Here is a 17,109-nt window from a genome sequence, read left to right on the forward strand (position 1 = left end):
AAGTATGTAATTTCAAGTATCAATTGATTCCTTGCCATGTACAGTGGAGGAAGTTGCAGTGGTTATCTGCAATAAGCATCTTTTAGTTTCAGTTTGACCATCCAATTGCAAGGCAACAGAAGGTCCTGAAGGCAATGAAGGCATCCTGAAACGATGATACTGGACATAAGCATTGAGATGTTTTAAATTAATCACTGGATGGACTCTGCCTCCTTTCCTAGGAACTAGGAAGAAGTTCCTCAAAACTCCCGGAGTATGCCAAGGAATCCGCTGTACTATGTACTTGTTCTCTAAATTACCACCTTCTCTGATAACTAGGTTTCAATCCTGTAGGGAAAAAACAAGCTCTCAAGGAAATGAAAGGTTGCCTGAGAGTGACACAAATTCTATCTCTGAACTACCCAGTAAAGGGGAATTCTCAGATCTGCTATAGCAAGACTCTCTTTTTCTTCCCAACCCTCATCTTCTCCTTGCCTTTGCTCCTCCTCTCCCTTAGTGGTGCGATACGCGGTCTATCAGGTTACTGGAAAATAGGGCAAGATCACAGCACACAGAACTGTCTGGAACTGTAGTCTGGTTACATTAAAATGAACATGAAATACCAGTGACACAAAAGAAACACGCAAGTACAATATAGAACCAACAGTAAATTAAAAGCGACCACATGCTTAAATGGACTGAGGGAGCTGCAAACAAAGAAGAAGATTGTGAACTACTTCTCACATTTATACCCTTTAGTGTGTTGTGAATAGTTGTTGTTGTTAATATGTTATCCAATACTTTGTTAAAGGATCACTATAGTGTCAGGGTACACAAACATGACCACACTTTAAGCAAAGGTCCAGTGTGCTTATAAAGCTAAACTGGTGCTAACCTAATGTTAGAACATGCAGTAATGAAATGTATGCACGACAGTGCTTAGTCCAAATAGATGGGCTTAAACCTTAAAGAAGTTTGAATGTAAACCTGAAGAAATCTTCTGATTGAGGAAGCCACAAAACTGCGAAACGTAAAACATTTTTTTTTTTTTTTAATTTATAAATATCCACTATTTGGACTCCTGCATTCCTAAAGAAAGTGACGTGGTCCTTAAGTACATAAAGTTTTCATACTAAGCCAAGCTGTAGGCTCTACTTTTGTGAGTACAAAAAGTACCATATTCAAGTTATATATTCTCTAAGTGGAATTTCACTATTTTTTTTTTTTTTTTTTAATTCTTTATTTTTGTTGTGCAAAGGCGGTTACAGGCGTAAAGAAAGTGCCACAACAGCACGCAAAATTTGGGTAACAAGATTATCACAGTGACATTGCATAAAAAGGTGCACATTTTTTGTTTATATGTTGAGATAAGCTCAACAGCTCATAGTGTGGGGTCGTAGTGCCTGTGTGTGCTATAGGGTCGGTTCTCGTGTGATATTTCCAGTCCTCCCTGTGTTGAGCGCTAGTGGGTGGTCTGGTGTCCCCATCTGCCGTCGTCAAAATGGCCCCTATTACCCTGGGGGGAGGGAGGGGGGGTCTCAGGGGAGCTATATGTGGGTGGCCATAGGGTGCCCATGGCTACATGTACTAGTGTTCTATAGCAAAAAGCTGCAAAGAAATAGGCTTAAAACAAAGCAAACAATTAACGATAAGAGGTTCAACAGGTTTTCAAGTTCAGCGGATATAGCAAGTGGTGTTGCTGAGGTATGGTGGCTGGTAGGCCAGATAACTTTTGGGCTGCCTCAGGTTTTGGCTGCTGCTTTGGTTGCTGTCGCGGCTCGTCTGGGTACAAATGGGACCACTGTTGCGGGGTTCCAGGTGGAGCCTTGTGCCTGCGCGGAGCTGGACTCCATGGGGAGATGAGGGATCGGTGGGATTCCCAATGTTGGCAGCAGTTCATTGGCCTCTTGCACTTCTCTGATGGTGTGGGCCATATTCCCGTGGTTGATTAGCAGCGTGCGCGAACCTCTCCAGTGAAAGCTGATCTGATGCTGGCGTAGGAGGGCTGTAAAGGGTTGGAGCGTGCGCCGCCATGCCAGAGTGGATCCCGATAGATCCGCATAGAAGGATAGCTGCATGCTTTCAAATGGGTATGTTGAGTGGTTACGTGTGGCCTGCATTACTGCCCTCTTGTCTCCGTGGTTTTGAAAACGCACCAGAAGGTCCCGTGGAGCTGTTTGCGGGGCCTTGGCTGCTCGTGGCAGGCGAAACATGTGGTCTATAGGCACCATCTTGGCTTGCTTGGGCGGCATGAGCGTCTGTATCAGTCTCCGCAGTGTGTGTGGGAGCTCAGACTCGGGTATCTCCTCTCTGATACCTCGGATTTTAATGTTTCTGCCGCGGCTCTGATCTTCTAAAGTTGCTATGCGCTGTTCAAAGGTACGGTGCTGGTGTTTGAGGTCCTGGACCGTTTGCTGTAGGCGTTGTGTGTGATGCTTGGTGTTCTGGGAGTCTGCCTCCAGTGTGCCTAGGCGGCCCGTCAGGCCCTGCAGGTCCGTTCGCAGTTGGGCCATGTCGGCCTGTATGGATAGTCGGAGCTCTGCCAGGAGGTCTTTCATGACCGTTACGGTCACTGGTGAGGAATCTGGTCTCGGGGGGGACTGGTGGGGCGGCCGTGAGTGGATGCTCCATCTCCACTTCTGTAGTGAAGTCATCGGACACTTCCGAGCTGTAGTCGTCGTAGGTGGCCATGTTTGGGCCTTGGGCGCTGAGCGCTTGCTTCCACATGTCCCCTATGCTTTGGTGTTGCCGTTGGTTGTCTGGCTTAGGCTTTTTAGTTTTGCGGCCCATGTCGCCGGCGGGTGTCCGCGGGTCAGTTTAATGCCGGTTTTGTTGGGTTAAGTTTCTGTTAGCGGGCCCAAAGAGTTTGTTCGCTGCGGAGCTCGCTTAACGTGCGGCCATTCAGGTCGGCTGCTTGGCTCCGCCAAATTTCACTATTTTGCACATTTCATTTGTCCTGTAATATCCTGGAAGTTAGGGCTTTTCCATTATATTTTCTGCACAGAAGAGGGAAGTGGTTGCCCAAAATTGATCAAAAAGGTCTACACACCAGAGCTAGGACCATTAGCTCTGGCTTATGTGAGTCTTCCATTAGCACCTTAATTTCTGATGAAATGTTTTAAGGTTTTCCACTACTGTATCTTATTATTTTTTTTTTTATTATTTAAATGTACATACACCTGAATGTAAAAGACAAACAAACAAGTTAAGTGTATTTTCCATTCATTTTATTGTACACCAATCACATGGGGTTATACAGCACTCTACTGTATTGATACTCTAATGCATTTAAATAATACACAGGACAGAGCCCCTAGAGGACTTGACAAGGAGATTTGTCACTTGCTGATACCCCTGAGGATCAGTGGTGCATGGAAGGCTGATGAATTCAAGTTGAATAATGTTGAAGCTCCACCTATAATCTACATTGCTGCCTTTGGTATGGCTAGTAAATTGTGTATTATCTGCTTTTTTGATATAAAAGATATTTCAAGCTTCTCTTATTAAACTTGTTAATTATACTTAGCCACCTACTTCCTTCCCATAAGTGATGTATTCTGTGTCCACATAGAAAATATCATTGACATGGACATATCTCGAATCATTTCTCTTTTTCGTATGGTCATGTTAAATTTCAGAATCATTCGTTGAAATTATCGATAGCCAGTCACTTATCATGAGCAGAACTATTTTTAGTGCTGCTCTGAATGTAAATGGCCCGAGTTTTGAAGTGAAATCCAGTTGTAAAAGTGAGAAGTGACAAGATGCAGTGTGAAAATGTTCATTTAACCTCATTAGCAGGTCGTTGGTTGGAAAGGCTATTAATCATATTGATGTCATTGAAGTTCTATGACTGCTCATGCTACATCTGTGCTGACAGATCTTCTTTCTGCAGGTATAAGTATTATGTGTTTCGACTACTATGTAAAACACTGACTCTGCTGTCTGTCTGTCTATCTACTTGTAAAAAGAAGTTCAGGTTGAAAAAAATATACAGGGGAAAACATGGTAAAAGCACAATTTGTATTTAATTGTATGATAGAGCTTACAATGAAACTCGCGTTCATCAGCTTTTAAGCTGCATTAAATATATCTGCAAGTTATATATGTATGTATGAATATGAAAAAAAAAAAACTGTTTAATTTATTATTTGCCAAATACCTAAATATTCCTATGTTTCCAGTGTGAAGATAAGCTTCATGAAGTCAGGGACTAAGCTTTTTTTGGCAGCAGGATATTTAGAGGGACACGTTTTCATCAAAACCAACCTCATAAAGCTCATTGGGGGTCTATTTTGGCAGATAGGGGACTATGCTAAAGTGGCAAGATCAGAAAGCGGTCAAAGTTGGACTGAAGGGGCAATTTGTTGACTGTGCAAAGGCATCACAGAAATTCAGGTTTTACTTAATTTGGGGCTACAATGGACTGAGTGGAGAGCAGTGTGGGGTAAGGGTGTGCCCGGTATACCCACCTTTCAGTTAGCATTCTTATTGTGAAGCTATGTGTACAGTAGTTCTAGGGAAACTCCATGTTCCACTTTTCTATGTTACCCACCTGGATGGGGATTAGCTTTGAGGAGTAGGACAGCTTCATCCTTTACTAACGGAATACTACATGTTATTTACCTGGTTGTGTAAAAAAGAAAGAAGGGGCCACTACTTGGGAGGTGATAATTCTACTTGTAGGGACTGAAACTGTAGGAATCACGTAGTGATCAGAAGACAATATTAACAGAAATCTGTAGTGAAATGTAGCATCAAGCAGTCTGACCATCAGGCATAAGGGCTCAAGTGTCTATTCAGGGAGGCCTACCCCAAAGACCATTATGCATGCAAGTGAACATTGCAGATAAGGGGATATTCTGAATTGTACATAGATACAGAACATTTTCGTCACTTGTTTTGGCAGTGCCCACTATCACAGGTTTTGCTTGGTGCCCTTGAAACGGGAGCTCATTGAATTCGTAGACTTGAAAAAACCTGTCTTACCATTCTGTGGGAGTACCCTATCCTACATTTTAGCTTAGGAGAAATATATACTGTGACCCGCATCACTTACTAGCATCACTGCCTATCGTCTCCAAGCAGCTATCCTATAAATTAAGTACTATTTATGACACTTATGTTGGGAGCATCTGCGTGTGTAAAAGATAGCAGGTCACCGCCTAAAACTCTTAACAGGCTGAGTTACAGATTATCTAGTCTTGGAGGATGAGAATTGAAAAGTAGGCTATGGGCCATATAGCTTCAAGCGTGTTTTGCACATCAGATCTACCCTTCTACTTTTTTTGCTCACTCTTTATCTTTGATCATTTGTGAGAATATGTGTGCACATTCATTTACTGTGCCATATTAGGGACCTGCAATGTTTTGTGCTGCACTGTACAACGACTTTGTTTGTACTGCATTGCAGTTGTGAATTGACAGTTTTGTAATTTTTTTAACCAGTTAAGGCCCAAACCTCTGGAATAAAAGGGAATCATGACATGTCACACATGTCATGTGTCCTTAAGGGGTTAAAAAAGCTTTTTCAATTATGTATTTTCATATTGTAAGTCACACATTTTTAATTTTTTATTTTTTTTAAATGCATATGCTGGTTGGTTGTTTTTTGCTTGAACACAGTACTTTTTAGTGGGAGTGGTGAGTCCTTCATTGCCCTTTTTCCCTGGAGGGCATGCCATATAACGTAAAGCTGATGGTGAGACAGGGCACCAGCTGTCATCCAGCCAATGATTCTTCACTCCACCTATGACCAATCACTAACCCATTCTTGAATCCGCACCACAGACTCTCGCCTACAAGACATCTCCAGGACTGCCTGCTCCTAATGGAATGTCGCCTCATGCCACCTTCAAAAATCCCTAAAAACACACTTATTAAGAGAAGTGTATGTACTTTACTTCTCGTCCTTTACAACCTTCCAATCTTCTCTACTATGCCCCCTCCTCCCAAACACCTCTACCATATTATCAGGTATTTACAGGTAATTTAATTTACTCTCTGTGTCCCTCATCCTTTTAGATTGTAAGATCATTTGACTCTCCACCTACTGTTCCTGAATGTTAAACATTATTTCTGTTAGTCTTGTTTTGCCTATTGTACAGTGCTGTGGAATAATCTTACACCTGTTGTTTACCACTATATTACATTATAATTAACAATTTCCTGCTACATCATTTTTGGGATGATAGCACCAAACCTTTTCCTTAAAATAAATACAATCTAGAGACAATGATTCCTGAGACCTTTATGCATATTTTGTATTTTATCTCCTAATAGAAAGCTGCTTGGGAAGGCCATAAAAGGGAATGTATGTGCCTCAAGTGTGTTCTACCAAACGTTCCAACAGACTCTGTCAGACTTGTTGGCAGGATCATCTTTAAACTGGTGAGTTGATTTTACATTTTGCTGTCTTCTTCTCCTACTCCCAAATATCTATTTACAAGGTGTATGTTAAAAAAAAAAAAAAAAAAAAAAGGGGGCTAGAGAAATTATACAATCATATTCCTTCTTACATTGATACCATACCTGAACTCAGTGCTGTCTCAAGATGCCAAAGTTAAGCAGATCTGGATAGTACTGAAAACACGTTTGACAAAGGAATCTGTTAATCTCTTGCAACAGCGGGAATTGTAAACTTTCCCATGCTGTTTATTAAAGGGACATCTGGGTGACGTTTTTATGGTTTCATTAGGGTTATTACGGTTTCAGGGGTCAAGCCATTAATGAACAGTTTAACCCCAAACTCTTCTGTCCAATGTTCTGCCCCCAGAAGTCTGTTTGGACAGAGGCACCACACAAAATGAAGTGAGAAAACATACATATGGACATCAGTGCCCCTGTCCGAGGCTTTGTGTTTGAAGTCTCACAATAACTACAATGAAAGTTCGGGGGCAGAGCTGACCTGTGCCAGACAGAAGACTTTTTAGTCCATTTGTTAGTGTAACCCCTGAAGGGAAGCCAGGGATCTCCTGACACAATTGCAACTTAATTCAAATTAAGTTGTTCTAGTGCCAATACTGTTAAGTCCTCTATCTAAAGTAATCCTGACCTAAGTTGATGCCACTTTTTTCTTCCCTAGTTTAAAGGCTAACTCCAACCAATAACTGTGTTTTTTCCTCCTCAACAGCACATTAATTATTTCTCTATAAACTCTTATATCTCTTCAAACTAAAACACTGCACAGACAGACTCCAAGCACCATTATTCCTGCAAATCACTGAAAGGATCCATGGAGCTTGAAGTAATACATTGGCTTTGCTCCTTTCATTTATAGTTTTTAACACTGAACAATAGATCCAAGAGTACCATTTTCTATTGGCTTTTGCTATCCGTAGATACAGTTCCATTAAACAGGTCTTGCTAATTTTCTTTTTTGTAACTCACTTTAAAAGTATTTTTTTTTTATTGCAGTTAGCCTTTTTTTAGTATTGCAAGATTTGTACTGTTTTTGTCACAAATCACCTCAATATCATAAAAAAGTTGGGCAAAACGTGGCTGTTACTTGAGTCCTCCCAGTATGCTTGGATTAAGGAGAATGAACCCTTTTTACTTATCCATGGATTTTGAGGTTTACAGGTCTCCTCTGTTTATATGGGGAAGCCAAGGACCACTACCAGCATCTATATATATATGTATTTTTTTTTTTGTTTGGTTTTGTTGTTTGTTTGTTTTTTGCTGTAATTATGTTTTGAGAAAAGATCATTTACAGCACACGGTATGATCGAGTTACGATTTATTGGCAATCGTCACAGAAAATACAGCAACATGCATTCACACATAAACACTGCACCATCGCAAAACTAAAATAAAGCGGAACGAAAATGGGTGCATTAAGTAATAAAGAAAGCTAAGGAACAAAATAAAAGGTAGCTTAGAGAGAGAAAGAAAGAGGGTGGAATTTCTGCCTAAAAAGACTTCTTATTAAAAGGAAGTCCTAGAATGGGTGGTAGAAACCATCCAAGGAGCAAGCCAACAAACCCAAAGGCAGTGAGACTCCAAGGGTGGACCAGATAAGTTCAATGCAGGGGTTGATGTGGAAGGGATAACTTCAGATAACCAACAGAACCAGGTATGGATATATTGTTGCACAATTGTTTTGTTACCGAGTGATACAAGGACTCCATATTTTGCATTGATTCAACTTTCAGAATTGATTGATAGATTTTGCCTCTCTGTTTCAGCACTGAAATGATTACTTTGGTGGTAGCTAGACAGGTTGTGTGGGCTTAGGTCTTGCTTATTTGGGTTTTGTCCTCAGTCTTTAGTACCTTGTATTTTGGAGCTTCTTACAGTCCACTGAACCCCAGCATATAGCATTGCACGTTACCTCCGATATATTTATATAATTGATCCGTGTTTTATAGTGAAGTACTTGTGGTAAAACCCAGTAATATTCTTCAGGATAAAAACCAGTGGGGAAAAGACAGAACAGAAACCTCACATTTTCAAGAGACAGTTAATCACAGGCCATCCATTGCCTCTGTACTTTGTCACTATGTACCATCATATGGAATGATGACACATTATATGAGCACTGAATATCTTCCTTCAGCTCTGAGCAAATTTATTTTTGCCTTTGTTTGCTGTAACCCTGGCAGAAACTCTGATTTCCATACTGGGAAACTAGCCGTCAGTGCTAAGCCAAATTCATTTATTGCGATATGCTCTGCCGTGCTGTTTATTTCTATGTTGTAATTGTATGACTTTTTAAATTGTTTTCTCCTCCAGCTTCAGTCACCAGATTGTGATTCCGAAGAACTATATTCATTATCTGATCTTCAATCTCGTGAGTATTTTTAAGTTTGTATATTTTACGTGTACAGACACCCAGGTTAGAGAAAAAATAAGAATATTCTCTAATCATTCTCGACCATACCTGTCTCTTTCACTTCTATATAGTATTTTTTCTTTTTGTTATGCAAGATGCCAACATATCTCTGATTCATAGATTTGTTTATCTTACTAAAGAAGGGCTTTATGTTTCTAATAGCTAAAATTCGAAAATTCAGCCCTAAGGAGTATGCCATGGACTATCACTGCTCTCAGTTTATAGTAATCGTGACTAGCTGCACAGCTGATATCTGCAATAATCAGAAGTGGGGCTACACCAGGGGTTCAGGTAAATGAAGGTCTGCAGCGTAGATACGCGACCATGGTCCCTCAACTGCCAATCCTCCTATTGTCAGTTCTTCCATACATCAGATGGTCATTGTGAAAGTGTGTGATAGGAAATCCCTTTCTTGATGTGCACAGGGACTGTGTGACTCCCAAGCACTGTGAAGATTAAACAAAACAATGGGACAATGAAATGTTGATGTACTTTTTTTCCAACTTATAGTGCTTTTTAACGGTAAATTAAAGATCCGTGTAGAATATATGAACCTGCGATTCAGCCACTAATCCTCAAAACAAGCACCGTGCAAGGAGTATTTCAAGTGTGCATGTTTCCTAGGCAAGCAAATAGTTTTGTGGGGGGAAAGGTCATAAGTGAATTCCTCTCTCCACCTCATACATATAGATATGCAGGGAAACTTAGAAAAAATAAATCAATCAGAGTGAAATTAATAAAGTGTTTTATCCCTATTACTTTGTTTATCAAAGGGAATATTACAGTCTGCTGTCACTGCTTTACCAACTGCAAAATTACACACAAGTTATTGCTAAGCCAATGTGGAGGCTTAGCAGCAGCCAGTAAATGACGCGACAGGGTTGGAACCACCCTCTGAGTTCTTACCATAGAACACTATGGAAGCTGTTAGAAACAGGCTGATGTTGACTCCCTGGTGCTACTTGCTAAATTGTCTAACATTAAACAGCCGTTTGCTAATAGTAGCAACAGGTAGCTGCTGCCTGGTAAAAAAAAGTAGATACAGGTATCTGTATAGGAACAAATATTTAGATAAACCAGGCTACTAACGCCAGAACTACTAACTGCAGTAAGTGCGATATTTACATAACTTTGACCTGGTGCAAAATTTCTTTTACTGCCATCTGCTAAGTAATCAATGGGGTGGAGTCCACGGATAGCAGTGCAAGATATCCTGCAATTTCTAGTGAGTTAGCCACATGATAGGAATTGTCAGTTCCTGAGTTAGATATTCGGGTTCAAAGGAGGATTCTGCCCCCAGAGAGAGGGAGAGCCCCAGGGTCCGAAATAACCATGACAAAGCCTCCCTTTTGCACCCCTGCCGATTATAATTGGCAGGGACTGCCTGCATGAGAGGCAGATCTCCCTTTCATGGTGCAATCACATAGTAGAGAGCCCACACTGTGTACTGTGTGAGTGGGGAAATACTTCTGCTGACATTAGTACTGATGTTCTCAGAGTGAATCCCTCTGGGTTAGCATCAGGTTTAGCATTAGGGTTAGTGGTAGGTTAAGGTTAATGCTGTTTTAGGGTTAGTGATTGTGTAGGCTTAAGGTTAGAGGTAAGGTTAGGGTAGGTGTATTGCTAGAGTTAGTGTAAGCATAGGGTTAGTATAGGTTTAGGGTAGGTATAGGGTTAATGTCATTGAAGACATATGAAGCATTTAACAATCTGGACTAATATGTGAATCTATTTTAACTTATTTTTCTTTGGTAGCAATTGATGTGAAAAATTTGAAGCAAACTGAATGTATTAATTTTTTTGTTTTTTGTGTTAGGTATACACATAGTATATGAAAGGAAAGTTATTCCTGCCCTTTAAAACAATATATTATTTGTTTGGGGGCACTATAATCATAAAAACAACTTCAGCTTAATATATCAGTTTTGGTGTATAAATCATACCCCTGCAGTTTTATTGCTTAATGCTCTGCCATTTAAGAGTTAACTCATTTGTTTATACAGCCTTAGTCACACCTTCCTACGTGAGGCTCTTACAGCCTTCCTAAGCACTTCCTGTAAAGATAGATCTAATACTTCATTTGTTGCACAGTATGTTTAAATTCAAATTTCTTGTCTCCTGCTCTGTTAATAGCTTCCTACACCACATGGAGGCTCATGTGTGTGATAAAAGGTCAATTTACAGAGCAGGAGATAAAAAAAACTACTTTTAAAGTTAGTTGAGATCTGATTGAAAACGGAATGGTGTTTTCAGTCACAGCCAGGAGAGGTGTGGCAATGGCTGCATTGAGAGAGAAAAAAAGTTATTTAACTTGTAGATGGCAGAGAATCGAGCAGTGAGTCTTTAGGGGTATGGTATATACACCAAAACTGCTTCATTAAAGGGATACTGTAGTGTTAAAAATGCAAAGCTGTATTCCTGGCACTATCGCTCCCCCTGGCACTGAGGGCAGACTTAGAGCTGCAATATAAACATTGCAGTTTCTATGGAACTGCAATGTCTTACATTGCAGCACTAAGTGCAAAAGGGACAGTGCACCCAGACCACTTCAAATAGCTGCCTGCAGTGTCCCTTTTAAACTAAAGTTGATTTGGTGCCTATGAAAACCTTACATTACAGTGGAGCAAACACATAGCACATATTCTAGGTTTTGTTTAGGTTCAGAAGTTGGACAATTGTCTTCATCAATTAAGGAGTTAAAGTTACAAAATTGAATTTATAATAAAATTATTGTCATGACTGTATACAAACCGTAAAAAAACATTTGAAATATGATTTCCTTGAAGTTTAAATGATTTTCAAGCACTTATCTATGTTCAACTATAACCTTTTTTTCTAAATGTTGGAAGTGATTTATGTTGTTTGCTCATTGTCTGTGGTTCACATGATTGTGAAGAGATCCACCGTGTGTATATCTTGAAAGCCATATTACATATGTATTTCCTCCCACTCACCAGCCCACCTTCTGTTTTTCCCCCCAACTCTCCCACACCCTTATATTTTAGACATGAAAGAACTAAGTGAAGAAATGAAAGATGGCCTGGGGCAGCTTGTGACTACTTTGGAGCTGTACCTGAAGAATCAAATACAAGATTCATCTCAGCTACCACCTGGTTGCGGCATTATTGAGCTCTTCGGAAAGGTAAGTGCCAAGTTCTCACTCCCAAGAAAGCTATAAATAATGGTCATAACAAAGCAGTGTTTTTAATGCGTTATAATATCCAGACAGCTCTGATTTTGCCAAAAACTATAATTCAGTTTGTAATGTGAACAAGAAACGATAGTTGCTGATGACTGGCTGATATAGTGTCCGGATCCAATTATTAAATCGTTTTTAGAATTCAGAATTTCCCCGAATTTCTAGCTCAACATGCAAATGAGCACAGACAGGCATTGTGTTTCAGACTGCAATGGAGCTCTGTTGTAAACACAGCTTTTTAAGCCAAAGCATGGTTTGTGATATAAAAGGACCAGTGATCAGTGACCAACTGTAGACTTGTACGTTTTCAGCTTTTTGAGTCTCATTATCATGCTACCTAGTTATTCCCATCATCAGGAAGCATAGCAAAGGTTTTGAACTTTCAGTTCAGTTAGTAACTTAGAAGTAAAAAAAAAAAAAAGAAAAAAGTAAAAGCAAATAACTGATCTATAACCTTCAGAAACTTGCTCTTGCTCTGAATATATATGTATGCCATAAAATAAGCACATTGCGTAATGTTATTGAAAAGTTATTGGAGCATCTTGGTTGACTGATCACCTCCTAATCTGATCTTTTTACAGGGTATGCAAAACCTGAAAATGTAATGCAAATGCCGCAACTTCAAATATCTTATTGTTTTCTAAACATACAAATGCATAATATACAATGTATAAACAAAGGATGGCTTTCTAGTATTGTGCACACATTTAAAAATTTTGTTGCTTAGGATTTCCTTGATAATCTCTCCGTAGGAAAATCTGTCTTTTTTTTCAGTTGAATGTTTATCGTTATTTACAAAAGGTTGCTGTTGAAAGATAATTTTACTATATTTTACTATACTATATTACCCTGCCATTCTGTATTGATTGTTGTCCGCTTTTATTGACAAAACCAAATATTCAAGGAAATCGTTTCATCAAAAGACAATTGGAGACCATTATGGGTAGACAGTCTCCTGCATAGCAGCAGTGGGAGATGAGTCAACGCTGGTGAACAATTGTGGTGGTGGGGCCCTGGCATTGAGAGGGGCTGAATAACACTTTAAACATTACAATCAATTATATTTTTTTGAGGAAGGGGTGTTCCTCTAAACTTGCCAGACCTTTCATTACTCAACATTCATTTCTAGATTTTACCATACACATGACGTAAAGTCATGATTTTATCAGTGGCATTGAGGCGAGTATTGTACTTTTTCTTACTTTATTTCCCTCAGCAGTAAAGAAAACATAAGAGAGAAAATAATATGAAATGAAACACAAACTACATACAAACACTATAACCAATCACAACAGAGTATGATCCATAAAGGGTGTGATGTCATCTAACTCCTCTTTCTTACGAATACCGAAGACCAGGACAATAGATCACTGGAACCATAAAATCCACCAACAGGATTGGAACAAAGAACTACTCAACTAAAAGAACACCAATGATGAAGATGATTCGGGCTAGAAAAAGAATATAAATATGGTCATTTTTTTAAATCGAGAACCATCTAAATAACTTTAAATGTTAATTGCAAAGACAATGCAATAATAGGAACATATAAAAAAAATCAATGTAGCAAGTCAAAAACATATCAAGACAACCCCACCCCCTTCCACATACAGTAAAAAGAGAAAAAAAAAAATAACATAAGGCCAGTAAGAAAAATCAGGGTGGGAATAATAGTTGCCTCCGTGTCATTAATAAAATTATGACTTTATGTTAATAATAAAACCTGGGAATTTTATTAAAGACACAGAAACTCCTATTATGCTATTTTAAAACTGAGCAATAACGTGACTAAAGAAATGATGAATGGGGCGAAAGTAGAAATCTTGTAAAGTTGATTCAGATGACCAATCTGCCTCTCGCAGGATGTCTTCCAAACAGCAACCCAGTGCTAAAAGTTTGGAAGCCAGTTTGGCTCCTGTAACATAATGTGAAGAAAAAGGGAAAAAAAAAAAAAACATTTGCCAAAGCTAACAGCCATTTAATCCACCGAGCCAAGGTTGGTGTAGAATCTGGTTGGTGTATTTCTTTTTTAGCCCATAATGGCTTCACCATCTAGGCTACAATTACCTACTGCTCCTTCTAGGTACATATGAAGGTACTTTCTCATTTAATTTCATCTCATATATACGTGATATCTGAGACTATTCTCCAATTACTTTCCAGTAATGAGGAACGTATCATGTCATCTCCTCCCACAAAAAGAAGGGAGAAAGCTACCCCCTGTGAAGGAAAGGTGGTTGAGGGGAAACAGCTTTGTATGGATTGTCTCCAGAAGATTGCCGCTTCTTCCTCCACTATATCAGCCCAATCTCCAGACATACTGCCTTGGATAAGAAAGGAGGTCACTCAAGGCATCTCTGTAGCTATGGAGGTAAGACAGTGGGTTGAGAAAAGACCCAGACAAAGACTGGACTCCTCTAACTCATCAGATTCAGATATCTTGGACCAGGTAGATTCCTGTGAGAGTAAAGGTGAAATGCTTTCTGACTCCCTGGACTCCAAATCAGTGGATAAACTAATGGTAAGGAAGACATTCCTGAAGATACACACAGTGGAGGGATCAGATAAGCATTTTGCTGATCTGCACAAGCAAAAGCTGTCTTTTCTGCTCCATAGAGCCATCGAGGAGATAGTGACATCCGAATGGAAAAGACCAGAGAAACGTCTTCCCCTCCATGGTAAACTGGCAAAGCTCTATCCATTAGAAGAAGAGACCTCTAGGATGTTGATAACCCCACCGAGAGCGTCGAGAAAGGAAATGTTACCTTTAGACAGTTCCGCTTCATTGAGGGAACCTATGGACCGCAAGTTGGATATTAATTCATCCAAAATCTATACTGCTGCAGGAGCTGGCTATCACCCAGCTGTGGCCCTTACAGCAGTGTCCAGATCCATGAAGAGTTGGTTGAGAGAGCTGGACTCAGATGTGGAAAGAGGTGTCAAAAGACAAGATCTCCGTGACATATTTTGGGACCTACGTATGGCAACAGAGTACCTGACTGAGGCATCATTAGATATTAGGTGGATATTCTCACGAACCATGGCCTTATCTGTGGCTGCCAGGAGAGCCTTATGGTTACGTTACTGGGGAGCGGATGCTGCCTCAAAATCTAATTTATGCTCTATTCCCTTTGAGGGTGAGCTTTTATTTGGCAAGGCCTTGGAAGACTCCATAAAGAAGGCGGCTGAAGGCCGCAAGGTATTTTTACCACAAGAAAAAAGAGCTAGAAAACAAGTTTCTTCATGGTCAGAGAGATGTCCTTCTAAAGACCCATATTTCAGAGACTCACGAAGCTACCGACCTGGTAGAGAATTTAGTTGTTGGGGCCAATGGTGTGGAGGACAAGGTTTTTCCCACCGCTCTAATAGTGCCAAGAACCAGTCCTTTCGTCCCTCAGGGAAGGGATTCTGACTATTCTCCAGAGGTTGGAGCCAGACTGTCCCTCTTCAGCAAGGTCTGGACACACTATATTCAAGACAACTGAGTACTTTCCATAATTCTGAAAGGCTACAGGCTGGTGTTGAATCAAACACCTGTAAGGAATTTCTTTCTGGCCACTCATATTCATAAGGACAAGAACAATCAATGCTGTTTGAAGGTATACGTGGAGACTCTTTTAGGAGAAAAGGTTATTGTGCAAGTATCTCAGGCTGAACACTTCAAGTGGCATTATTCTCCCCTGTTTCTAGTCCTAAAAAGAGAAGACAAATTGAGACCTATTTTGGACTTTGGTTCTATCAACAGAAGGCTAAACATCAGGCCTTTCAGGATGGAGTCCATCCATTCCATTGCTCCTACCATCAGAAGGCAGGATTTTTTTGGTCACCATTAACCTAAAGGATGCATACTACCACATCCCGATTACACACAGTCACCAGCGCTTCCTGAGATTCGCCATTGGAACAGACCATTTCCAGTTTCGGGCCCTGCCTCTCGGCCTAAATGCAGTACCGAGAACCTTTTCAAAGGTTTTAGTAGTGGTCATTGCCCGGATGTGGATGCTGGGCATCAGCCTGTTCCATTATTTAGACAACCTTCTACTAGTCGCCTCAGATCCCCAGGAAGCCGGACAACAAAGGGACCTGGTTCTCTCTGAACGACGTCAGTTCGGCTGGCTGATCAATACAGAGAAGAGCAGTCTAATTCCAGCTCAGAAGATAGTCTTCCTGGGAGCCATGTTCGATACAAAAGTGGACAAGATATCACTTTCCAAAGAGAGGATATGAAGGCTTTGGACTTTCCTCAAGCGATTCCTACTGTCCATCCTGGTTACAGCAAGGAAGTACATGAGACTCTTGGGCATTCTGGCCTCTATGATTGGTCTAGTGAAATGGGCCCAATGGCAGTTCTGAATCCCTCAAAGCAAATTTCTGATCAAGTTCAACAACAGGAAGTTGAATTGGAATCAACCCATCAAGATTTCCTCGATGGAAAGACTCTTTCCTGATGGGTAAGGAGAAGTAATGTGTCCATAGGTTTTCCCCTATCAGATCCACAATGGGCTCTCTCTTGCCTAACAGGAACCAGGTGGGCTTTACAGCCTAGGTTAAGATTCATGGAGGCTGTTATGAAGATCCGGCCTCTACTCAAGATTTTTCTGCCGGCCTGGGATTTGTCTTTGGTTATGTGCCTTGACTGCGGCACTATTTGAACCGTTGGAGAGTATTTCTGAGGTACTATTGTCCTGAAAGGTTATTTTGTTAACAGCTATCTCTTCAGCAAGTAGGATATGTGAATTTCAGGCCTTGTCTTGTGAACCTCCCTTCACTGTCATCAGGATAAGGTGGTTCTTTGTCCTGTGCCGGAATTCCTTCCCAAGGTGGTCTCGAAGTTCTATTTGAATGAGGAAGTGGTCTTACCCTCCTTTTATCCTTGTCCTAACTTTCCTGAGGAAGATATGTGGCATAACTTGGATGTTGTTAGAGCGTTCTCCCTCTACATTGAGAGGACAAGATCTTTTCGCAAATCTCCCAGACTGTTTGTTTTACCTTGGGGCCGTAGAAAAGGTGAAATTGCTTCTACTTCTACCATGAGACAATGGATAACCGTTGCCAGGATACGCCTCTACCTATGGGTATCAAGGCCCATTCCAACCGA

General features: G+C 40.4%; 1 protein-coding gene across 1 annotated transcript in view; it reads left to right on the forward strand.

Moving 5' to 3' along the window:
* The window catches only part of SMYD3 (SET and MYND domain containing 3), an 839,309-nt gene that overhangs the window by 141,500 nt on the left and 680,700 nt on the right, over positions 1-17,109 (forward strand). Inside the window, exons 3-5 of the mRNA XM_063443201.1 lie at positions 6,262-6,369; positions 8,713-8,770; positions 11,818-11,954. Coding sequence (XP_063299271.1) covers positions 6,262-6,369; positions 8,713-8,770; positions 11,818-11,954 — 303 coding nt within the window. The remainder of the gene's footprint in view (positions 1-6,261; positions 6,370-8,712; positions 8,771-11,817; positions 11,955-17,109) is intronic.

The sequence above is a fragment of the Pelobates fuscus genome, chromosome 2, assembly GCF_036172605.1.
Source record: "Pelobates fuscus isolate aPelFus1 chromosome 2, aPelFus1.pri, whole genome shotgun sequence".
In the NCBI taxonomy this organism is placed as follows: Eukaryota; Metazoa; Chordata; class Amphibia; order Anura; family Pelobatidae; genus Pelobates; species Pelobates fuscus.